The sequence below is a fragment of the Agelaius tricolor genome, unplaced genomic scaffold (genome assembly GCF_023055355.1).
Source record: "Agelaius tricolor isolate 1412-34295 unplaced genomic scaffold, bAgeTri1.0.p SCAF_18, whole genome shotgun sequence".
Taxonomy (NCBI): domain Eukaryota; kingdom Metazoa; phylum Chordata; class Aves; order Passeriformes; family Icteridae; genus Agelaius; species Agelaius tricolor.
Genome location: NW_027269278.1, coordinates 15271557 through 15295391, shown reverse-complemented (window position 1 = coordinate 15295391; position 23835 = coordinate 15271557). Strand labels below are relative to the sequence as shown.

At 50.8% G+C, this 23835-nt stretch overlaps 1 protein-coding gene across 1 annotated transcript; it reads right to left on the bottom strand.

Annotated features, from left to right (window-relative positions):
- Positions 1-13922: 13922 nt before the first annotated feature.
- On the bottom strand, positions 13923-18802 carry LOC139597537 (pancreatic secretory trypsin inhibitor-like). The gene is made up of 4 exons (XM_071442965.1): positions 18748-18802; positions 17274-17314; positions 16597-16709; positions 13923-14045 (listed from the first exon to the last, which is right to left on the bottom strand). Exons 1-4 carry the CDS (start codon positions 18800-18802, stop codon positions 13976-13978), a joined length of 279 nt encoding a protein of 92 aa, XP_071299066.1. The 3' UTR covers positions 13923-13975.
- Between the last annotated feature and the right edge of the window lie 5033 nt (positions 18803-23835).

Here is a 23835-nt window from a genome sequence, read left to right as displayed (position 1 = left end):
CAATGGGGGAAAAAATTTTGGCAACAAATTTCTGAAGAAGGAAATCAGAAATTTCAGGAAAAGTCATAAAAATTGAAGCATTTCTGTAGAAAAATCTGTCTCACAAAGCAGCTTTTCCTGTGGAAATCTGCAGAGCTGGGGGAGCTCCTGGGAAGGGGTGTGTGAAGCAGGAGAGGGATGCTTGAAAGGAGATGCTTTCACTGACATATGTCAACTGAACTGACACAGATCCCAGCCCTAGATTTTGTTCTTTTTGGAGATTTGGGGTACCTTTGTGTGTGCATCCAGGAGGCTGGAAAGAGGCAGAGAGCTGCAGCAGCCAAGTGCCCTGGGCTGGATGAATTTTCAACCATTGTTTAAATGTCACTTTGTCAAAATCCTTTTGGACATTTTGTTTGTAGATCAGATCCTGCCCTTGCACAGGAAGGCTGGGAGCCTCCAGAGCTGCTCTCAGCAGGGCCTGGTGTTACAGGTGATGTGTGTTTTGCCTGACACCAGCCAAGCCTGACTGATTATTTGGAGGAGAATTGGATGGCAGTGCAGAGAGACTGCTATTAAACTGGACACCTGTGGATCCTTCTCAGTGTGCCTGTGTGCTACAAGCCCACACAGGTCTCCACAGTGTCTAATGCCAGCAGGAGATGTTGGTGTCACACTTTGGACTCGCACAGCATAATTATCATCTCACCCTTCCCTCTTCCCTCAGTGTGATTTGCTGCCAGTGTTGTATTAGCAAAAGGGAGGAGGGAAAAAAAGTCATTTTTCCAGTGTACATACAGTAATAGAGATGTTTGTATGGCAGTTGTGAGTGGCGTAATCTTGGTTGTTAGACAGCTTTAAGTGGGATTTGAAACAGGCAAAGATGCCAAAATAAATAGCAACGAGATAGATGGACTATTAGGCACAGCTTGTTTGAATTGCTGTGTTCAGGAAGAATTTACCTGGTTTGTGATGCACTGGCAGTACTAAATGAGAGGAAAAAAGGAGTTTTGCCCTGGTGGGTTATGCCACCAAGGAATGAGCCAGCACCAGATTTCAAGCGTTGCACCAGACAAAACTTTTGGAGCAGCTGTATCTGCTCTGTGCTTCCTTGGCTGTTGGGCTTGGGCTTCACCTGTTCTCCATGGGGAGAGGGTTTGGCACTCTGCTCTGAGCCTGGAGTCCAGCCAGGTGCTCATCTGCCCATCCCTGGAGCAACAGAATCCCGAGGGTTGCTCATGACACTTTTATCTTCGCTTGGTTGATCTTGATGTTTTTCTAGAGCAGGACCTTTGTCCTGATTTTTTGGTCATTTTAACCCACAGCTGGTGTAGTTACCCACTCACCCTCCAGCCCCAGCCTGGGCTGCCACAGTCCCAGTCTCATGGGGACCTGCTCATTCCCAGGCTGGTGTTTGGTGCTTGGGTCCCTGGGGCTGAGGTGCCTTTCACACCTCCCAGGCCTGCAGATAAACCATGCAGGCAGCTTTTACCAACAGCATCACATTTCTCACTTGGAGTCCCAGTGTGAACCCTGCTGAGAGGACATGAGGCCATGGGAGAGGGGCCACAGCAAAGCAGGCAGTCAGAGCAGGTGATGCGTGGGAGGACACGTGTTCTGCCAGTGGAGAGCAATATTTTGTATTCCAGCCAAAAGTGGCTCATCTTTGTGCCTCTTCTGGAAACAGAAGCCTCTTTCCTATCTCCAGCAATGACCTCTGCACATGTGACATTCAACAGAGAAAACCATAATTGCATCAACTAATGATTTCCAGAACAAGAGCTTTCCCAAGGCTATGTAAAAATGGCTGGTGTTTGTCAGCACTGGCTACACAAAGAAAACAGAAGTATCAGGGCCAGCTGGTTTGCATATTTTTAAGTCAATCTGCTGCTGGTAAAGCTCTAATTGACCAACCTCTGACTTGGGAGCCCTGGCTGTGTGAGGCAGGTGCCTCTTTACAGCCATTGCTTGCCTCAACTTCCACCAGTCCACTGGAGGGGTTTCCTCTCATACCCTTTTTTATTTCTAATTTTATTTCTGCCCATGTAATTACTTGTTTGCTTAATTCCTAAAGAGAAAAGAAGCAAACTCAAGCAACTTGGCTGAAAAGACAGATGAAGAGCTGCTTCTATACAGGAGACCATTAGGAATTAATGTCTGACAGTCTTAGCTTGGTGCAGTCCAGACTTCATTAGAGCATTTGCAAAACTCCTCCTGGCAGTCAGGCACGCAGTGGAATAATTTGTATCTCCCTATAGATTTTACTGGGATCTGCCTCTGGGTTTGGCTGGTCTCATTTAGGAATGTTTGTGTTGTTTGCTGCTGCACAGAGGGGACTCTTTGTACTGCCTTTTGCATAACAGAGCTGTGTGTGCATTCAGCAGGGCACGCAGGAGCCCACTGGCTGAGGAGGTGATGTGTCCTTGCCCTGGTTTGCAGGATGGATGGAGAAGCAGAGTGAGAAGATGACAGGACACTGCTCATGGCCATGAAAAGATCTCAGCTTGGTGCTTGTGTTTCTAGGGTAAACAAAAGGGTCCTGGTCACAGAGGTGAATGGGTGGAGCTGGGCATGCACCCATCCTTCCCTAAAACAGGTTGGGCACCCTCCCCCTGGACAGGCACACCTGCTCCTGAAGGACACTCAGAATTATGTGAGGTTTTCAAACCTTGATCAGCCAAATCAGTAAAAAACCTGAACCCAGCCTGCAGTGCCTTTGGAGGGGTGGGAACTACCTGCAGGAACACTCGTTCTAGCTTTGATAAATATAACAAAAAATACCCAGAGCACAACATGTTTCTTGGGATGGAGAGGGTGGACAACTTATCTGATAAGCTGCTGGAAATGTGAATTTTGGCCTGGGTGCAAGCTGTGGTTGTTAACCCTTTCAGGCACCTGTGTGGTACTAGACATGGCATTAGTGTCACTTATGTGCACGTAATTATGTGTAGCAACTTCTTTCACATAGTTTGAGGCAATGAAATGACTATAATTAGGCTGCCATATATGACATAAAGATAAAATAAGTTCCCCAAACATGGAACACATTAAGCCAGAACCTTAGAACTAAGGAAAGTTTAAAGAATTTAAACATTTTTTTGATGTGTTTTATGAAAACCAGAGGCCTGGTAGCAGTGTCCCTTCCCAAGTGTGGTGTGACTCCCCAAGCCCCACAGATGACTTGCAGGGGTGCTGGGGCTCCAGATGTCCCCTCCTGTTGTTCCCTCCCTTTGTAGTGATGCTGCAGCAGCCACACATCCCTGTGGGAAGCTGGCCCTGCTAAAAAAGTCAGACAACTCTTGCTGAGATTTTTTTTTTTTTAAGAGAAAGAAGAAAAGAGGAGCCACCAAGGATCGGGACAGTGCCTGTGGGGTGGTGTGGGAGCCACAAAGAGAAGGAAACCAGAGGCTCCTGCAGCAGCAGAGCCCAGCTGGCCCCTCTCCCTCCCGTGGAGCTCCACAGGAGCTCTGATCCACGTGTGGCAGCCAGCCCAGGCTTTGGCAAGCCAGGACTGCTGTGCTGGGGTTATTAGCAGGTTCCCATAGCACTTCCCTCCCCAGGCATCCTCTCCTCCCTGACCTGCCTGCGAGAGGCTGCTGGGGATTTACCAGGAGCTCCATTCCTATTTCAGCTCCCAGGCTCCCAGTGCAAACACCAACGTGAATCTTTCAGTAAACAGGCAGGCACTGGAGGGGAGGGAAGGATTAAAAACTCCGAATAATGACTGAAATGTCAGACATTTATTATTAAGTCAGTCCTGATGTTGACAGCTGAACATTCAATATTAAAAGCATCCTTGATCATAAAAGCCAAAGGCAAACCTGATTCTTAAATATCCCAGTTGTTCTTTTTTGACCTAGTTTTTGATGTCTTAAGGAGGAAATAAAATTTTGGAAAATATTTACAGACATGAGAAACGCAGGATTTCATCACGGCTGGCGACTTCACGGATCTGCCTGGGGCAAGGACAGCAATTAAAGAGCAGGAGGGCAAACAAGTCTCACATTTCCCTTTGCAGAGGCATTGTCACTCTGGGAAGCTGCAGCGTGCGTGTTAGGGCTGCAAGAGCAAGAAGTCACCAAGTCTCAGCGTGAGGCTCAGAGGGGCTCCAGTGGCTTTCAGGATGTTAAAGGAGTGGTTATGAGCGAGGCTGAGGTTTGACAGGCTTTGCCAGGAGCTATAAAGGTGGAATGATCAGTGTTGTGTCGTGTGGCAGTGAAGCAGAAATGCCAAAGAGCTGCTCTGAATAATGCATGGTCTTTGTGGGTCAAAGTCTCCTATAAGAAGGCTGGTGGAAAAGGCTTGATGGAATTTACCCCAAGCATCAGATTTTGGGTTTGGATTAGGGTAAGAACAGAAGGCAGCAGCAGTAGGAACAAGGAGAAGGAGAGAACATCTGACATAGAAGGAGATGGAAGGGAGGGAGAAAATTGTTTACTGAAGATTGAGGCAAAACAGGGTAAGTGTGGAGCTCTTGCAATATGTAAAAAGCTACTGAAAAAAGGAAGAAAATGTTTTTGTTTTTTTTTCCCTCTGTGTCTTTCTTGGTTAGGAGAAGATGGTCAGGAGCCAAACCAGAAAGACACAGATGCTGGGAAATGGTTTCTTGGGGAAGTTGTAGAAATTCCATTACTGGAAACCTTCAAAAGAAAGTGGAAAAGCACCTGACACAGCTTTGAGCTCCTTAGGCCCCTTCAAGCTTTATTTTTCTAATTGGTGATATTACCCTGAAGCTAGAGAGATGGCACAGCTGTTGATGGCTTTTTGGAAGGGTTCAGCTCCAGAGCTGCAGAGTCAGGGACTGCCAGAACCAGCTCTGAGCTGAGACCACAGCCCTTGGTGGCTGAGTGCTGGGGAGAGAATGGAGGCTGTGAACAGAGAAAAGCACCTCTGGGTATTTAATTAGGATGCTTGTACCTTGTGGAAACACACCAGACACTTCGCCAGTTTTCCCATGGCACAGACAGATTTTTCTGAGGTGCAGGAGGGGTGGCAGAATGTGATGAGCTCTCCAGCCCAGCTGACATAGTCCAGGTGTGGGCACACAGAGGGGCTGTGACCCTGCCAGGGCAGGTAATTCCTGCCTGGCTCTGCCAATGGGGATGTGATGCCCCCAAATCCTTGGCCACGACCTTAAACTGTGGAGGGGGTGGCCAGGCCCTCAGATCCCCCAGCAGAACTCCCCAAACTGCCTCATTTTGTGCTGGACATGGGGGAGCTGGGAGGATCTGAGGGGATGGCATCTGTTTTGTGGCACTTCACATCTCCACATGCCTCTCATGGTCATGGTGCCCTGGGGAGCTGCACAGCTCTTCTCTTGATGAAGGACATATTGTGCTGGAATCACAGTGTGTGGCTGGATGGACCTTTGGGGCTAAACCAGCCATTCCTATGTACTCATTTAAATTTCATTGATTTTTCTAAAGAATTATTTCTCCCTCGATGGTTTAGAAATAAAACCTCTTGCCCTGACTGGCTCAACAACCCCATGATTTCTATCTATTGACAAGGTGGTTTTCACACTGTCTCAACAGAGGCAAGCTATTCTTCAACATGCTCGATCAGAGGAAGAGAAAATTACATTTTATGTGCCTCCTGCCGCTTCCTGTTACATCTCCCTCCCCTCCTGGATTTCCAGTGGCAGGTGTTTGTGCAGGATCCCATCTACAGGAGTGAGTTACTCAGCACCAGGTTTTCACAGGAATATCTCCTCTCAATGTGGGCAATGCCCAATTAGGCACATTGCCAGGCTACAAGTTTGCAGTGATATTTTTAATATTCCTCTGAGGTTCCTTTTTGGTCTCTGGCCTTATCTTTGCTGGAGAAAAACAGCTTGTGTGGCTACTCCTTGTGGCCCTGTCTGATTTGTGACTTATTTCTCATGGTGCAGCCAAATGTGTGCGAGGCCAGCGGGGACACAGAGAGGCACTGACCCTTCTGTGCAGAGCACACCTGGCAGGCTGGTGACCTGGAGTCCAGGGCTTGCTTGAAGGCTTCTCCAAACTCAAACCCTTCCAAAGCAGCAGCAGAGAGGGAGTGTGGAAGGTGGTGCAGTGACCCTGCAGGTTTGCTGGGTTACCTGGGGAAAATGTGACAGAGGTGCTGTTTTCCAGTTTCCACTTTGGTGAGGACTTTTCTGGTCATTATATACACAGTTAGGGGTTGGATGAGGAAGCCTTCATGGCTTTCAGAATTGCACCCACACTGTTTCCAGCTGCAACCCTTGGGGACCCAGATCTAGAGCTCGTTTCCTTTGCTTCGATTTCAGTGGGGGTCATCCCACCAGTGTTTTGCACAATCAAGCAAGAATCATGGGCTTGAAATAGGCACAAAATCCCGAAAGTGATGAACTGTGGCTTGTGAAGTCTCTGCACACCACGCCCCAATGAACAGGAACGTGTTTTTATGGGAAAGTGCTCCTTTCCCATGTGGGGAATGGTTACTGAGGGTGACTTTGCTCTCATGGGCCTTATTTCCGAGAGTGGCAGTTTAACTACACAACTTTAAATATCTGTTTCCTTGTCCAGATGTCCTATTTAGGCCAAACCCTTCACTTTGCCTGTAAGAAAGCTGGAAAAGCCTGGACCTGCCTTTGAAGTCGATTAGCTGCCTCTAGGGCAGGATTTGTCTTTAAAAGGAGTTGGATCAGGATAGGCACATGTCAGTGCTACAACCAGAAGAAGTTTGCCTGCCCCAGTGCCTAAAGAGGTGAATAGAACTTTTCTTAATAGCTTTTTGGGAAGTCATTTGTAACCGGATAGTCTCTTTCCTTTGCCAAGAGATTGGGGTTATTTGTGGCTCTGAACTCAAAAGCAGAAACAATGATGCACTTGTTATGACCAAATCAATGTATGCTTATTATTTCAGTTTTTTTCTCAGAAATACCTTGGCCTTGAACTCTATCTTGGTTTATATGCTCTACTTGTCTCATACTGCCAGGCAAACTGGAGAGCTCAGGCATGTCAGTGATTGTTTCTGAGCACCAGAATTAGGAGATCCTGTTGAATGGGAGAAGCTGAGCTCAGGGCACTGGAGATGTCAGTGGCTGGAGGGCAGAACTCTGGGGTTCTGTCCCGTGCTGGTTCGATTTGGTTTGATTTAAGAGGCTGAAGCTGAGTCTGCATGGTTCCTGGAACTTCCCAGCAGGAAGGATGTGTGTGCTGTTCCCTAGAACAGCCCCTCCATGCTGGCAGGGCAAGACCTCTCCTCCCCTCTTGCAGTGCATGGGCTCTGCTGTCAGGTGGAGCAGAGCAGCTCCTGGTGCAGATGTTTTCCTGTGTTGCCCTGGCTGGTGTTGCTGTGGGTGCAGTGTCCTGAACCAGCCAGGAACACCAGCAGAGGCCACCACCAGAGAGTCCCCACCTACAGTCTGTCCCCTTGGAAATGTGCACTGAACAATCCCTTTGGTTACCCAGTTCCTGTGTGCTTGTGACCAGGAGTGAGGTGAGCAAAGAGAGAACTCCTGCCCAAGCCCTGGGGCAGCCAGAAACATTTCCAGCCCAGCAGCAGCTGCAGCAGGGCTGGTGCAGCTCCCTGTGGTGCCCTGCTGGGGCTGGATCCAGAGCTCTGCCAAATCCACAGGTCCTGGCACACTGAGTCAGGCACCTGGGCCATCTCCCTGCCATGTGCAATAACTCATTCCCTGCCTTTGGACACTCCCAGCACATGGCCATCAGTGCAAGGGCTGTGGGACACCTTTCTCTGTCCCAGCCATGCCTTGCTTCAGTCCTGCCTTGGCTCTTTCACCACCGTGTTTCAGCCTCTGCTGTGCCCAGCTTGAGGCATCCTGGCCTCTGTTTTCAGGTCCTGGAATCCTGCCTCTGTAGTTAAACACCATCTGAGGGCATTAGTGGGGGGACAGAGCCCCAGGGCATGGGAGAGGGCATGTAGAGAGGCTGCTGCTTTCCCTCTCTGTATGGATAATGGCTTCAGAAAAGAGGGCTGATGGGGGGTCACTGATTAATGCATCAGATCTCAGTCCATGAGAGTGATGCCACCTGCAAGCTGGACACTTACACTGACCTAATGCCTTTGTGGCTTCAAGCCACATTGTACCATCTGCCAGCAAAGGAGAGCTTCCCAGCACCCCACCACGCAGGTGTGGGGGTGGATCACCACCTAAACCCATGCCAAGGTGTGCCAGGAAGGATCCAGCCTTCTCTCAGAGGCCAGTGGCCCGTTTGGGTTAAACCTCACATGTGATTTTCTATTTGTGGCACCCTTTTGCAGCAAGAAAAGCGCTGAAGTTATTGGAAAAAGTCTGCAATCCAGCCCTGCTGAGCCGTGCCACAACAACAGGTTATTGTTCTGGCACAGGTGAAGGGCAGGACCTTTTCCTGGGAGTTTTCCAGGAGCTGTGCTGCTTGGCTGGAAGGAAGCAGAGCTGCTCAGCTCTGAGTGCACCTGCCGTGCTAATGCCAACCGCAGCACCAGGAGGTCTCCAACAGCCTGCAGAGCCCAAGGAATCCAGCTCCACGTGCCAGCACCATGCAGAGCTGCCACTTCCAGCCCCTCCTGTCCTTGCTCTAAGTGGAGTGTGCCTGATGAAAGAAAAAGGCCAGAAAAAGTAGTGTTGGAACATTGGCAGGGCTGCTTTGCTGTCTGCGGAACACTTTGGATGCTCCTGACTCCTGGAAGCTCCTGTCTTTTGGTAGGGAGAAATGCAAACTATTGCTGTCATCTGACTTCTCTGTAACAGCTCAGAGACATTAGAAAGCAAAAGCTGAGATCTCACTTCAAATGGGCAGCAGCAGTTGTGGCTATTTGTGCCATGTCTGTGGTTATCAGGGTGGTTTCAGCCCCCCTCTGAGAAGTGTCCACTCCCTTATTTAGTCATGATCCCACTCCAGCCCCACCAAGCCCTGGGGACAGCCCCTCTGTGTCAGTGCAGAGCCATTTCCAGCTCATTCCCATACATTTGCCAAGGACAGCTTTTCCCTACGTAGCCCGAGCTGTGGTTCAGATGAAAGGAAATGTGCAGTTTAAAAGCCTCCTTCCATTTCAGTCAGACTTTCCCTTTGCAGAGTATTAACAGTGTCATTTCCCACTCGGGTGGAACCAATTGGTATTTCCCTCCCTGGCCTCCAGCTTGGCAGCGTGACCCTCTGCCACAGCAGTGCTGCTGTGCTGGGCTGGCAGCTGCCTCTCCACCATGACAAAACTGTTTGCATTTGCTGCCACTCCTGACATCTCTCGTCGAGGCTGTCACAACAGCAGCAGCTGAAGTGGCTCTGTACCCATCAAGGAGAGCAGGCTCTGGATCTGTGCCCTGCTCTGGGCACTGGGACACCTCTGTCTGCATCCTTTGCCAAAGGCCAGATCTGGGAGGTGGCACACAGCACACAGGAGCCTTTCCAGCAGCAGATGGGTTCCCACGGGCTGTCTGCAAAGGGGAGCTCTCCTTGCCAGCCCCAACAAAATGAGTTTAATTCAGCTCCCCCAAAACAAGTCTCCTAGAACTGATCATGCCTCGTGGAAAGTGCCCTCCAGCAGCTGCAGCAAGTCTGAGGAAGGCTCTGCTTATTTCCAGACTGGAAAAACAAATCTGATGTGGAAAATGTGGCTAAAATAGAAACCTTTTTATCAGGGGAATGTTGGGGAAGGCTGCAGTGGGCAAAGGTGGTACCAAAGCTGACTCTTCCAAGCAGGCCTGGACACAAGAATGTTTTGCAACTCCCAGAAATTCAGGGCTGCTTCTCAGCTTGGGTCTTGCACTTCACTGGAGTCCCTCAGTCCAGTTCTAAGCCTGAATTCACAGTATGCTGCCATGACATCATGAAGTCAAATGCCACTGGCAGTGGAAATAGATACTGCCTCCCAGGTGGGAGCTTCAGGAAAGTGTTCCAGAAGGTGGAGGGGGAAGGGCTTCCCAGGCTGAATTTTACAAGAATTTTTACTGGCAGAAAAGTCTCAATTTAAAGAAACATGTTTTCCTGATTTGAAAATGCTCCCCTGGGCCTTCTGTCCTTAGCTGTCTGGTTTCTGTCACTCTTGTGACGCTCCTGAGGCTTGGCAGTACCCAGGGCTGCTTTGGAGGCACAGAGATACGACCCTGCTTTGAGAAGCTTCCACCCAAACAGCAAATCCTGGTGAAGGATGGCAGCAGAGATGCCCCTGGATGGCAGGAGGAGGGAGATGAAGGGAAGCATTGCCAGCTTCCAAACCACCTGCTCCTCCCGAGGATGTGCTGGTGCTCCCAGGGCAGGCAGGCTGGGGCTGGGCCCTGGGGGTGTCCTGCCTCCTGCAGAGCCCTGGCTGCCTCAAGCACTGAGGTTATTTTGGGAATTTACCCCTTTGTCACTAAATTACTTGTTATTGCAAGCAGTGTGGCACTGGGGCAGGAATTGAGGCAATGAAGCAGGAATTGCAGCACTGGGGCAGGAATTGTGGCACTGGGGCAGGAATTGGGGGGCTGGGGCAGGAATTGGGGGGCTGGGGCAGGAATTGCAGCACTGGGGCAGGAATTGTGGCACTGGGACAGGAATTGTGTTGCTCTCTGCCTGAGCTTCCTCAGGGCAGTAAATGCTGAGCCCTTTGTACCATCCTTAGGGATTCTCCTCACCCACCCTGTGCTCTTGCCCTTTCCATTTTTTGCCCTGGCTGCGCCCTCTGGGAGCAGCCGGAAAGGAAGGAGGAGGGAGGTGGATGGCTGAGCCCTTCCCCTGATTTGGCAAATCCTGTTTTTCCCTCGCTGCACCATTCAAAACGTGTTCAGGGCTCCAAGCACATGGCCAGAAGCACTGCCCTGGGAAGGAGCCCGAAGAGCTGCAGCGATTTAGACAAAGAAACCAAGAACTGAAGCCATTGCTCCTGTCACTGTCCATTTTGTTTGTCCCTGCCAGCTCACCAGCACTGGAAGCAGCATCATGGAGACACAGGGAAGCAAGCTGGTGTCTCAGAAAAGTCAGACTTGCTGCTGGCAGGACAGCTCCAGGCTCTGCTGGGGATCAGATGGCAGAGGAGCAGCTTGGATGAAGCATTCCCTTCCTCTGCTTCAGGGAAAAACTCTTATGGGGGCAGAAGACTGGCTTTTGAGGATGAGTCTAAACTTTGCACCCGCACTCAGATTTGCCCTTGTTCAAGCCAAAATTGAAATATGAACAGGAACCATTCCCTCCTGGAAAGTTGCCACTGGTTCTGCCTGATGTGCCCCTGCTGTGCAGAACAACAGAGTGGCCCCTGGCCTGCTGCCTCCCATAATCTGCAGGCTGATATGGACCTTGCTGTGAAACGGATGTGGCTGACATTTAGCAGGAATGCCAGTTCTCATCAGAACAGTGCCTGGGGAGATGCAGGCTGTGCTCAGCCGTGCAAGCTGACGAGACCTGCTGCTCTGCAGGCTCGGTCAGCACCTCACTTCATCAAAAAAACGCTCCTGGCTAACACTGGGTGATGTTTCCCAGAAATGGCATGGGCAGGAAAGATGTTTTGCTTGGCATAAACTGGCCTCAGTGCACATTTCAGTGTTCTGCTGGGTAGAAAGAATCAACTGGGATGAGTTTGGGGCTAAGGTGGGTTGAGCCATGCCAAAGAATCCCAGAGCAGTGAAAGAAGTGTAGGGAGGATCAGTCTCCCCTCCTGCCAGCCTCGCTGGCAGAGATCTCCCTGGATAAAAGCTATTCTCCATTTCTTATGATGCAGCAGAATCAGCAATATCCCAGCTGTGGGAAGCATCCTTCCAGGATCCCCTGTGTGCAAAGATGTCAAGGCAATTCACAGTCCCGAGCCTATTTGGGACTACCACCTTTAGTGCATTAATTTTACATGTGGGCAAAGTGAGTCGTTTTTCATCTCTCCCTTGACTGCAGACACTCTTTGGCAGATCTGAGAAGAGGAGCCTGTGCTTCCCCCCCACCAGCTGCATCTGGCTGCATTTGAAATCTGAAATGAGCACTGGAGCTCTCTCAGATGGATCATGCTTTTTAAAAATACTTTTTGGTGTTTGTTTCAGCCACTTCATAAAGAAAACTCATCTTTCTACCCACGATGAAGTCCAAGATTTCCTAAGAACGAAGCGCTGGGTTTGCCCCAAATACCAACATTTACAGCAGGGCTGTGAATCATCAGGAACCCCATGAGAGTTTGATCCCCAACTCCAAATGTTCCATCCCAGGCTGTTTTGGGCTGACTCACGAGAGCCCTTTGGCACAAGCAGGGAGTGCCCAGCTCTCCGGGGAGCAGCTGGCAGTGCTGTGACACTGACCAGGGGCACACAGGGCACACCCGCCGGGGCCGCTCTTGTCCGAGCATCCCCCAAAACTGCAGCGGGTCCCGGGAGGGTGACAGGGACGTGGCGAGGCCTCGGCCACCGCAGCTCAGCGGCTCCCAGGCTCCGGGCAGGGCTGGCAGGGCCAGCACCGCCCGCCCGCCCCCTGCGCGCCCGCGGGGCCGGCGCCGCTCCCGCCCGGCCGGCCGCGCATCCCCCGCGCCTCCGCCAGCTGCGGGATCCAGCTGCGGAATCCAGCTGCGGGATCCAGCTGCGGGATCCAGCTGCGGGATCCAGCTGCGGGCTCGGCTCCGGCTGCGGCCCCGGCTGCGGCGGAGCAACAGCGGCCTCCAGTGCCGAAAGCGCCTCCCGCGCTCCATCCCGGACCCGCACTCCGCGTCCCGGCCCCGCGCTGATCCCGGATCCGTGCCCTATCCCGGCCCCGCTCCCCATCCCGGCCCCGCGCTCCGTGTCCCACTCGCGCCGCGGAGCCACGGAATGGCCGGGCTGGGAGCATTGGAGAGCATCTGGTCCAAGCCCCTGCCGTGGGGAGGGACATCTTCAACGAGACCAGGCTGCTCAGAACTCCCTCCAGCCTGATCCTGAGGGTTTCCGGGGATGGGGTATCCACAACTTCTCTGGGCAGCCTATTCCACTTTCTCACCACCTTCATGGTAAAAATCTTCTTCCTGATATTTAACCTAACCCTGCCCTCTGTCAGTTTGAAGCCATACACCCTTGTCCCATCACTCCAAGCCCCTGTAAAAAGTCTCTCTTTAGGCACTGGAATGGGCTCTAAAGTCTCCCAGGAGCTTTCTCTTCTCCAGGCTGAACATTCCCAGCTCTCTCAGCCTGTCTCTGTAGCAGAGGTGATCCGACCCTTGGAGTGTCTTTGTGGCCTCCTCTGGACTTGCTCCAACAGGCCCAAGTTTTTCTCATGTTGGGGACCCCAGAGCTGTGCAGCACTGCAGGAGGGTCTCATCAGAGCACAGGGGCTGAGTCCCCTCCCTTGCTCTGCTGCCCACACTGCTCTGGATGCAGCCCAGGACAATGCTGGTGTCCAGGTTGTGAGTGCACACTGCTGGCTCGTGTCCAGCTTCTCATCCACCAGCACTTTCATTCAAGTCCTTCTTGGAAAGGCATCTCCCATCCTGCCAGCCCACAGCCCCCAGCAGCAAAGCTCACCAAGGCCAGTAGAGGGGAAAAAAAATTCCGAATTTTGCCTGGGAAAATGGAATCTTTTTGGTTTTCTGAGGCACTGAGTAGCTGTGACCTGCAGGACAAGCATGAGGCTGGTGACTCTTGGTGCACAGGGACCATGTCATGGGCCACTGGCATATGGACAAGGCTGGAGATGGGTCAGCATGGAGATGACTTGTTGGGTTCTTTCTTGTGCTAAAGGCTCTGGAGCAAGGGCTTTAGTGCCCTGTATTTAGCAAATGCAATTGCAGGTCATGGGAATGCTAAAAATCTATGGCTCGAACACTGGAAATCTAGGAAAGGAAAACAAAATTCTTGATGCAAAAAAAGAGCCTCCCTGTTCTGCCAGATCCTGGCTCTCTCTTTGGGCACATCCCAGCCTCCTCCCCGGGGCTCTGTCAGTAATTTGCTCACAGCTCCTTACAGGCATCACCAGAACAAACCACATTTTCCAGGAAGGTGCTCTAAGTGTTGGGGTAAGGGGTCTGCTGTGTGTGTAAGAAATCCCAGCACAAGACGTGGCGATGCTTCCATTTTATTGGGGTTTGATGGGTAAGGGGACAGCTTTGTGCTCTGATCTCTCATCTCAGTTTAAGCCACGTTGTTGCGGGGAATTTGGCACATTCCTCTGTTCCTGATGCGCACGTGGTCGTTCCTTTGCCTGCAAGAGAGGTCAAAAATGTTGGGGGGCTGCCCTCGGGTCCCTGAGACACAGCAGAGCCTGGCTCAGAGGACAAAAGGCAGAAAGAAAGGAAAATACTGCTTAAATCATCATCTAAGTGTTATTCACAGCAAGCAAGGCCACATATTCTTGACAGGGAGTTCAGGGTTACCATGGACATGTGTTAATTAATTCCAATAAGCTCAAGAGTGCTTTCTGACACCTCCTGGCAGGATAATTCACCTCAGTGCTGCAGGACAGCACTGAGACACCTCCAATGCCTGTCTGACTGCAGACAATAAAGGTTATGATTTTGTTTTGTAGGGTTTTAGAAACAAAAGACTGCCACTGTGTCTCACTTGGGTCTTTCCTGCTCCCAGCCTCCCCTCCTGATTGCTTCTGCAGCAAAAGTGAGGAAAATATTAAAAAGGTACCTTTAAAAAGCTATTTTCTTCTTTTTGCCCTATAGTGAACATAATTCCTATGAATTGTTCCACTCTCACATGGAATCGTGATGTTCTCCTCTTTGGAAAGACAGATCCATTTCTCAGGTGTGTTAGAGAAATGCTGGTAAAATGATTTTCCTTCTGCAAAAAGCATTTTGCATGCTGGTCACAGTGAAGTGACCAATGGCGACAAGTGAGACGCGGCTGCCACAGGCACCCGCCAGATGCTCAGATATTCCCAGACTCCTTGCAGGCTTCCAGCTCTTGTCAGGCCAGTTGCACACACAGAACTGCAAGTGACACTCCATCCTGGCCGAATTGTCCCCGTGGACCAAGGCTTTAGAGAGGAGGACACTCCGTTTATCTCTGCCCCAGGAGATTTGGCACCAGGCAGCTCCAGAGTCCTGAATAAAGCTCCAGAGCCCAGATGGCCCTGGCCAAAGGGCTGTTCCTAACCTCAGAATTCCATCACTTGGGAACAGAACAGGGGGGCTGCAAGGCTCGGGGCTGTGACCCACAGGAGCAGCACATTTCCAGCTGCAGCTGCTCAGAGCTTGCACAAGAAGGAGTTTTGGGAGCTCTGGGAACCCAGTGCCTGTCAACACAAGGCAGATGCAGCACCAGCTTCTCATCCATCCCATCCCTCCTCTGACTCCTGCCTGGCTCTGAATCCGCCACCAGCTCAGTCTTTCCCTTTCTTGTACCCCAATTTCCCATCTTGTGAGCTCCCATCCCCTGTGAAGCTGCTCTCTGCTCTGTGAGATGGAGCATCCTGGATGCCCCTTTGCACAGCTGACTGTGGAGCCTTCCTCTCTCACTTTACCCTGCTCTTGGTCCATGGCCAAAGCCCTAATGATGTTGTGTCTGATGAACCTCCCACCCCCATCTGTTGCACAATGCAGGGACAGCTGGTGCTGGGCTGCTGGCTTCCAGCAGGGTCATTACCACCCTGCCAGGCCGTGCTGGGTCATTAACTGTGGTGCCTTTGCTGAGGAGATCCCACTCAGCCTCTCTCTGCCTGACTGCATCATGCTCAGCCTTGAAAGGTGAACCAGCAAATGCTGCAGAATATGTGGCAGCAGCCTGGGTTAATGAAGCAAAGAGGGGACAACCCAATTGACAATATTTATCCAGGCTCTTTTTTTTTTTTTCCTGGTGATCTGGATTCTGTTCCTTGTTCCTGCAGAGTTAGCAGGGAGGCAATGCTCCTGAAAGCAGAATTTGGCTCCACAAACCCACGCATCCAGAGACAGAAAAGCTGGACTTTGAGCTTCTGCTACATGATGGCAGATGGGCCTGTGAGCCTGATCACCAAAAATCCCTGCCTACACCAGGTGAAGTCAAGGGTGAAGCTCCCTTAGCCCTGCAGACTGGGGCATCTGGCTCCAGATAAGACTCAATCATCCCAAAAGAGATGTTTGAACCACTTAATAGCATTGAGTTGGAAGTAATTCCTTCACTTGTCTGACACAGAGTGTTTCCAATGTATAAATATATTTTAAATTACCTAGGGCCCAAGCCAGATGAAATGTATCAAGTCTTGCCAGAGACACCCTTAGCATTTGGACCTGGCCTTCTGCTAGAACACTGCAATCTGGCACCAGCACAGATTAAATATAAAACTCATTCTTAAAAATACCCAGAGCAAATTGTGTCCTTTCATATGCAGAGAAGACAGAAAGCAGAGCTCAGCCATAAATTTCTGGGGTGAAAAAACCCAGTTTTTTCCCTCAGTCACCACACATCTGAGGTCATCTGGAAAAATATTCTTCAGCCCGTGTGCTAGATCTGGGCAGACTTGGAGGACTTTGCCATTTGTCTGAGGTCCTGGATGCCTGCCAGCTCTTGCTGCTGCTTGGCAGCTGCAGGTGTGGGGAGATTTTTGCTTGTGGGCAGCACACACAAATCCTCAGCTGGAGCCCACATGCTCAGGGCAGCGGGAGCAGCAGCTGTGCAGGAGGCCAGACCCGTGCCAGATGTGCTGGGCTCACTGCCCAAGCTCCACCCAGCTGCATGCAGACAGCTTTCTTTCCAGGAAATCCCAGATATGTGTGGTAGCCCTCATCTGTGTGGCATTTAGACTCGCAGCAGTTCCAGATACTCACAGGTTGTGAAGGCACAGCAGGCACTCGTTGCTGTACAGGAGGTTATCCGTGCCACAGATGGGGTCAAACTCCCTTGTACACCCTCTTCCCAGGTTGAAATTCTCACAAGAAGGCTGGAGGCACAGAAGGTTAATTTTGAAAATGTTAAGCCTGCTCTCAATTTACCAAAGGAGCTTTGCTTTCCCACAGAGGTTCACATTTTGTCTACCTTCACAACCCATCCTCAGAGCTCTGCTGTGAGCTCTCAGAAACACTGGGGCCATCTGCCACTGCCTCCCTTGGCCAGCTGAACTCCACCTGGCTCTGCTGCACACCCTCAGGAGTAACAGCCTCGAGTAAATACTGCTCCACTGCCTGAGCATCTTCCTCCCAGTTTTTATGTTCATGCCACAGCAATACCTGTCCTCACACTTGCAAGCCAGAGACTAAGGGGACTCCTGACTTTCTTGGCAGGTAACAGCAGTATTAGCTTTTTAGGAACTTTTCTTTCAGTGTTTGGGAGAAATGCAGTGGAAAACCAGTATCATCACTGGGATTTTGCTGTGGCACTGCAGGTGGAAGGGCACTGGTATTTTTGGGCTGTCAACCCATTGCTTCACTGTATTTAGCAGTGGTGGCTCCCCAGTGTTTGGGTTAGTGCTGTCTCACTTGTGCCATGTAAAAGAGGAAAAATTTACCTCTGTTCCTCTGAAAGCAGCTGCATCCATCTCAGCATTTCCTAGAGAAAGAGGAGACAGAGACAGAGAGAGAGGGAGAGAAGCCACCTTAGCACCCATCACTCAGGCTGGTTTCAAGGGGGACAGAATAAAGACAGTTTAGGCTGAGGACTGCATGTCTTCACTCAAACACCTTTGTCCTAGAAAATAATTTCTTCCCTTGGATCGCCCACGTTTCTCAGCTGAATCCTTCCCTGCTGTGTCACCCTCCTTCCCTGGCAGAAACATGTAATGGGGCAAGGCCCTGCCAAGGCAAAGTGCCCTTCTGAGATGTCACCTGCCAGCTGTCAGGGAGCTAAGGTGGCTTTTGTCCTGTCTTGCCACATGTTCATGAGTACCTGAGAAACTCCTGCTGACACTGGACAGGTGCTGCAGTAAATCCAGGGTGATTTTTCTGCTGTTATTCCATTTTTACCACAAGCAAGCAGAGCAAAAGACAAGTTGTTGGAAGTCTCTGCTAGAAGGAGGCCCTGAGGTCTCCCATCAAAGCTGGTGGGATCAAGCCATGACTTTGGGCTTCCCCATGGAGAAGCTGAGCTGGCAGCTGGGATCACAAGGGTGGAACACGTGGTGGGTGTGTTTTGAAAAACAACCTGAAGTTTTTTTTGGCAAAAGACACAACCGAGAAGGTGATCCTGGGTTTTTTTTGTAAACCCAGAAGTCATCTACATGGAGGATTTATACTACATCTGTATTAACAACCAGCCCTGCCCAGTGGCAGTGAAGCATTCTGGTGCTGAGGAGCTGGTAGCCACACTGTTTAATATTTCAATGGTTTTACTTTGGGCTAGGACTGGTCCAGATCCAGGAGCTGCAGCTCACTCCGTGCTCAGTTCATCTGAAATGAGCCCATATTTTGTGCTCAGACAGGCCTGCAATGGCAGCCTCTGTGCAGTAAACAGCATGACAGAGGACCTGCTTCAGAAGCACCCTCCTGTTTGGAACGAGCCCACTAAAGCAGGACCTGAGGAGCAGCAACAGCTCGTGTTCTCATCCCTCTGCACCATATGGGATTTTGAAAACACAGTTGGCTTAAACATTGGCTTTGGTAGTGAGAGCTGCATTTTCCCTTGCATAGATTCATTTCCTGTCTTCTTGGATTTGCTTTTTTGAAACCAGAATAGCACCTATTCACTCTGAAAGGATCACACTGTCCTAGAAATCACCAGTTACAGGACAAATCCTACCCCTGAAGAAAGAGCAGCAGGTCTGTTCACTTTTGGGAGCAAGTGCACCCTTTCAAAGCCTTTGTTTTGGGTTTGTTCACAGACAGGTACAGGTTTAATGCACATTGGCCACTGCAGCATTCCCTGCCAAGGGCCACAGCAAGGTCCCAGCACCAGCTGGAATCTTCCCACACTCACCTTCCCATGTGGCAGACCTGGCAGTTTTAGCAAGGAGAGGAAATAGCTCCTAAGCAAAATGTTGGACTCACCTTGGTAGAAGAAAAGAGCCAGGGAGAGGAGCAGGAAAACACCAGCTACCTTCATGGTGGAGGTGATGTTCTACTGAGCACAGCAGAGAGAAACTGGGACACTCCTGGGTGTGTCAGAGATCCTGTCTCTGGCACTCTGCTGGGACATTTATACCTTTCCCCACTCCTGGCACCACACCACAGAGCCAGCTCCACCCTGCAGTGCTGTGGTGACAACATTCAGAGCATGGGGACAGCACCAGGTGGCACCTGGCTCATTGGAGGGCGCAAGGATGAAAGCTCTGCCAGGCCAATGGAGGAAATCATCCTTATCTGCAGCAAGGACTGGGGCCCTGTCCCAGGTGTGGGGGTCAGCCCTGGGTCTGCCCTCCTGTGATAAAGCAACAAAGAGCCAAGATTGGAGAAAAGGGCAGGACAACCAGGGAAAGGCAGTCAGCAGCACTGTGGCTTTGATTAATGACCCTGCTGCTGCCACTTGCAGGGTGAAGCTCCCTGCTGGAGCCACCTCTGGGTGAAGATGGCTTTGATCCACACAAACCTTCCCTGCTGTGACCACAGAGCAGAGCTGGGGGCTGCAGCTCCCCTTCCCTCCCTGGGCAGGCGGGAATGGGAGCAAGGATGGCTCTGGAGAGCACACAGAGCTTGCTGTGCCTTGGGCTTGCCCGTGGCTGCAGATCCAGTGCTGCTGTTTTGGCTGCACATCTCTGACTGCAGACAGCAGCTGAAATGAGCTGCTGGGTCAGATGCTGCTCCCTTCCCCTCTCCCTGCCTGCATTGGGAGTAAACCCTGGGGATTTCCCACAGTTACACCACCAGTGGTGCATTGCAGAGAGTGGATCAGTCCCCTGGGGATTAGAAGGATTAATTAATGTTTCTAAAGTGCTTTGATATCTCAGCCATAAATCACTGGAGAAGTGCAAAGCAAATTATTACTAATGGGGGCTTATGACTCAAAGACAGATTTTTAATTAGCTGAACAGGAAAAAGTCAATGCCAAGAGCGATTCAAGGAGCTGTTTGAGAGGGAGAAATCTCAGCTCCATTGGCAGCTGCGCCATTGTCCAAGGGATACCCCATCCCCAGTGTGGCTCTGGAGGGTGCTTTCCCCTGCCATGAACATCTCTTTTGATTTTGCTTCAGTGGACATGGGCAGATTCCTCCCTCTTGGACTGGTTTTCCCTCTGCTCTCTCTGGGCTGACCTGCAACATGAGGCAGAAAGAACAGCTCCTGGTGGCATCTGTTATTTCATTAATTCAGAGAGTAAAGCTGGCTTTGGGTATGACCTGCTCAGCAGCTCTCAGGAGCTGGGCTGGGTGTTAGTGGACCTTTGAGCACAGAAAACAATCCTTTAGTGTGCCTGGGACAGTGGTTCAGGTGCTGTTATCACCCTCTGAGGAGCAAGGGAGGGAGGGATAATTTTTTATAGCTAAAAGAGGTTCCCCTCAGTCCAACACCGTCCCCTGGCTTTTTTCCTCTTCAATCTAAGACATGTAAATAGAGCAGTGCTGAAAAGAGTTTCTCTGATTTCCCATGTTTGGGGCGTGCCCACTCCCGGTAAAACACATTTTTCAGTTTCAAGATCCTTGTTGTAGCCAGGAAATGTGATAGTTTGGATTGTCCAGGAACAGAAATGTTTTTCCTCAGATTCCTTGGAAACATCCAGGCTCATTTCCAGACTTGAGTTTGACGGGTACATCCTCACTGTTTATGCTCTGCAGGTGGCAACTGTGCTGGCTCCTGGGACATTTCAGGGTGTGTGATGCCGTGGTTTTCTCCTTCCAATCCAGAAGCCAGAGGCATCAAAGCACAGGCAGGCTGCTGACCTTCCCCTGCCTCCTGGACACTCCTCTCTTCATCCTCTTACTGCTGAGGCTCCTGATAGCTTTGCACTGGCTGATTTTCATGTTCCCAACTGCTCCCAGAGCTGGATGAGATTAAGTACTTTGCTACTGAGGAAGGTTGAAGAAGCTCCAGATTATGCAGTGCAGTGGACTGAACTTAATTATTCCACAACGAATTGAGCCAAACCAACAGACTCAAGGGCAGTTGCCTCTGCCAAAAGAAGATTCCAGCATAGGCTGCAGCTGAACAGCAGGCACACTTGGGTTTTAATGCAGTTTCTCCCTTAGCAAATGCTCTTCCTTTCCAAGCATCTCCACTGACAGCTGTGTCTTTATGAGATGCCTTCAAAAACAGGGGATTTCAGGGCTCCTCTCTCCTGATTGACAACAATTCGATATCCTTCAGGAAAATCAAACAGAAATGCTTGGGGCTCATTTGACTGGGGAGGAATGGAAAAGAGCTGCGAGCTGCTGCTGCTGCACGGGGTGCTCCTGCGCCGTGCTCGGCAGTGTGGGCTTTCTCAGGATGTGTCACCTTGTCAGAGCAGCGTGTTCCTCCAAACACATCAGCTGGAGGAGTAGAGAGAAATGAGTCAGGTGGCTCTGCCAGCCGTGCTGTGTGCGTTGCTGAGCCTGTCGTGGAGAAATGGAGGGGCCAGGAGGGTTCCAAGGCAGGGGCTGGCATGGGATGGTGTCCCCTCGGCCACCTTGTTGGGTGGTGGCCACCACACATGGGCAAGGACACAAGATCTCTGCAGTTGCTGCTGGTGTCTCCTCCTGGGTGCTGGGAGCACTTGGAGAGAGAACTGATGCTACACAAGGCACGAGGGGAAGGGGCAGTGGGTAAGGAGGCAAATTGAGCTGCCAGGTCTGCCCCCAGGTGGACCAGCAGGAAGAGGTGATTCTCCTTCTGAGGATGAATTTCTGTATTGTCTTTTGGCCAAACTCAAGTGTTTTCAAGTTACATTCATTTCAGTAGTAAAGTGTTGCAAAGGGATAAAAAATTACATTGCAGGGCAATTAAAAATCTGGGAAACTACCTATTTCCCTGTGCTGGTCCCTCCATGACAATCTGGAGGATCACTTGTTGTAACCAGGGCTGGAATTTGTTTTTTTTTTGTGGAGACTTGATGTACAAAGAGAAAGCCACCAGTGCCCCCAGGAAACCAACGGAGTCACCAGTCCAAAGCATTCAAAGAAGATCACAAACCAGACCCGGATTATCATGAATCACAGCTTAGAAGTCACAAATTATTCTTAAACCCCTTCCAAATAATGGTGTTTTCCAACAAGTTCATTAGGAGTGGTTCACATTTTCCACCCTTCTCCTGGAGCAGAGAGAGAATGGGCTAAAGCAGGAGCAGAGCTCCTTGTGCTGTCCCAACCCTTTCACCAAGGAATGACCATGACCAAGACCTGCAGCATGGCCCTGTGCTGGTGGCATCCCTGAGCTTGGTGCCTTGGTGGAGGCTGTGGGGACCTTCCTTGGGATTCATGAAGCACAGGCTCCAGAGGTACCCGAGGCTCCTCCGTGCTCAGGGTCTCAGCAGGGCAGCTGGGCACTTTGCTGCTGCCCTGCAGTGGGTGGCATGAGTGAAACTGGGAGAAAGGCTGATGCAAATGTGAAAATTCCCAAGATGATCAAAGCTCTTTTGGGTCCAAAATGCTGCTTGTGCTGGATTTAAAAGTTAAAATGCCTAAATTTGTGCTACCTGCCAGGCCTGGATCTTGCAGGTGTAGCCAAGACCTTGCCCATGGTATCCAAGGTGGTTTGGAAAGGTGTGTGAGACAGACCAAGCCCTTTTGCATCAGCAAGGTGAGAGCAGTGTGCAGGGATCAGCTGCTCCTCTGTCCAGGGAATACTGCTCAAACACTGATTTTTCCTGCAGGAAAAAACCAAACCCAAACCATAATTTGGTCGGTAGTGATTTTTGTCTTGGATTCTTTCCCATTTAATGCTGAGAAAGCTATTCTGTTCTTTGGGTGCATGGGAGATATTGAACATTCTGACAGTTTAGGAAAAGGGATCCTGTGAGTGGCTGCTGAGAAAGCATCACATATTTTTTCCTGCTGCAGGAGAATCTCTGGAGCCCAGGACAGTATATCAATTTGTTTTCTCTTCTGTTCTGGATATCTTGGGACCTCTGGTTTCTGGGGAGGGGGCTGGGCATAGCTACAGGATAACATTACCAAAACATCATTTCTACTTTTACGAAAGCTTCTGTTTGTTATCCTTCAGCAAGGGCAGCGTGTCCATGAGAGAGACCTTTGGAAATCTGCAGGCATCAGCAGCTTTGCCTGAGCCTGGGTATTGCTGACAGCAGTGTCTAAGGACAAACACATCACATAAATCATAGCTTGTTGGGTTGTTCAGAAGAGGCTGTGACTGGATGCCAATCAAATGCTTCCCAAGGAGGATGAATGTGCTGGGGACAGCTCCGTGCTTGTAAGGATTCCTGGCTGACATTGACTGGGGTGGAGCTCCCAGCCTGGTGTGGAAGTTGCCAGCCCAGCTCCTCTGCTCTCCCACCTCTCAGTGGCACCAAACCCCACGGGTTCAGTCCATGGAACCCTTTCCCTCCTCTGCTGTGATTTACTGGTGGTGGCACGAGTCTGCTGGGAATGACTCTGGGCTGTGGCCAGCTCTGCTGACCCTGGGGCTCTGTCCCTTGCAGGTGGGACCCTGGGTCAGTGCAGGGGTGCCAGCTCCAGGACAGGCTTTCCCCCCTTTCTCCCCTGATCTCTCATGCCCCTCTCCTTGGGCCTCTTGCAGGATCCCCATGGGATGGAGAGGCAGTGAGAGCACACGGAGCGAGGGTCGATCCCTCAGGAGCTGAAACATGGAGCTCTGCTTTTCTTGCTTTCCCTGGCATTACTGAAGAAAAAAGGATCATTTTTCCCACTCCTACAGAAAGTGCCAAAAGCAAAGTATTCCTCATAAAATTGCTTCTTTATTAAATCCTATCTGCCTCCCACCCCCACGCCCGACTGCCCCTGCGGCTGCCGGGGAGATCCAGGGCAGAGTGATTAAGCACTGCAGCTGATAATTGGGCAAACACAGATTTCAATCTCCTCCAGCAAATCACTCCCCCTTTCTCCAACTCGAAGCAGCACCCTGTGCCCACTCCCTCTTCCACAGAGCTTCACCAGATGGGAAGCATATGGTCCCTGTCCTTTCGGGGTCACAGACTCAGGGGGATGATCCAGTCTAATCTGTCCTTCTGCTCAGCTCAGGCAGCTCTGTCTC

What these genes read in the sequence shown, in the direction of transcription:
- LOC139597537 (XM_071442965.1), bottom strand. Translation starts at nt 18,802, where the DNA reads ATGAAGGTAGCTGGTGTTTTCCTGCTCCTCTCCCTGGCTCTTTTCTTC. An exon ending in GGCTCTTTTCTTCTACCAAG is followed by an intron (nt 17,315 to 18,747) that starts GTGAGTCCAACA and finishes CTCTTTCTCTAG; the next exon opens with GAAATGCTGAGATGGATGCA. An exon ending in CTGCTTTCAGAGGAACAGAG is followed by an intron (nt 16,710 to 17,273) that starts GTAAATTTTTCC and finishes CTGTGCCTCCAG; the next exon opens with CCTTCTTGTGAGAATTTCAA.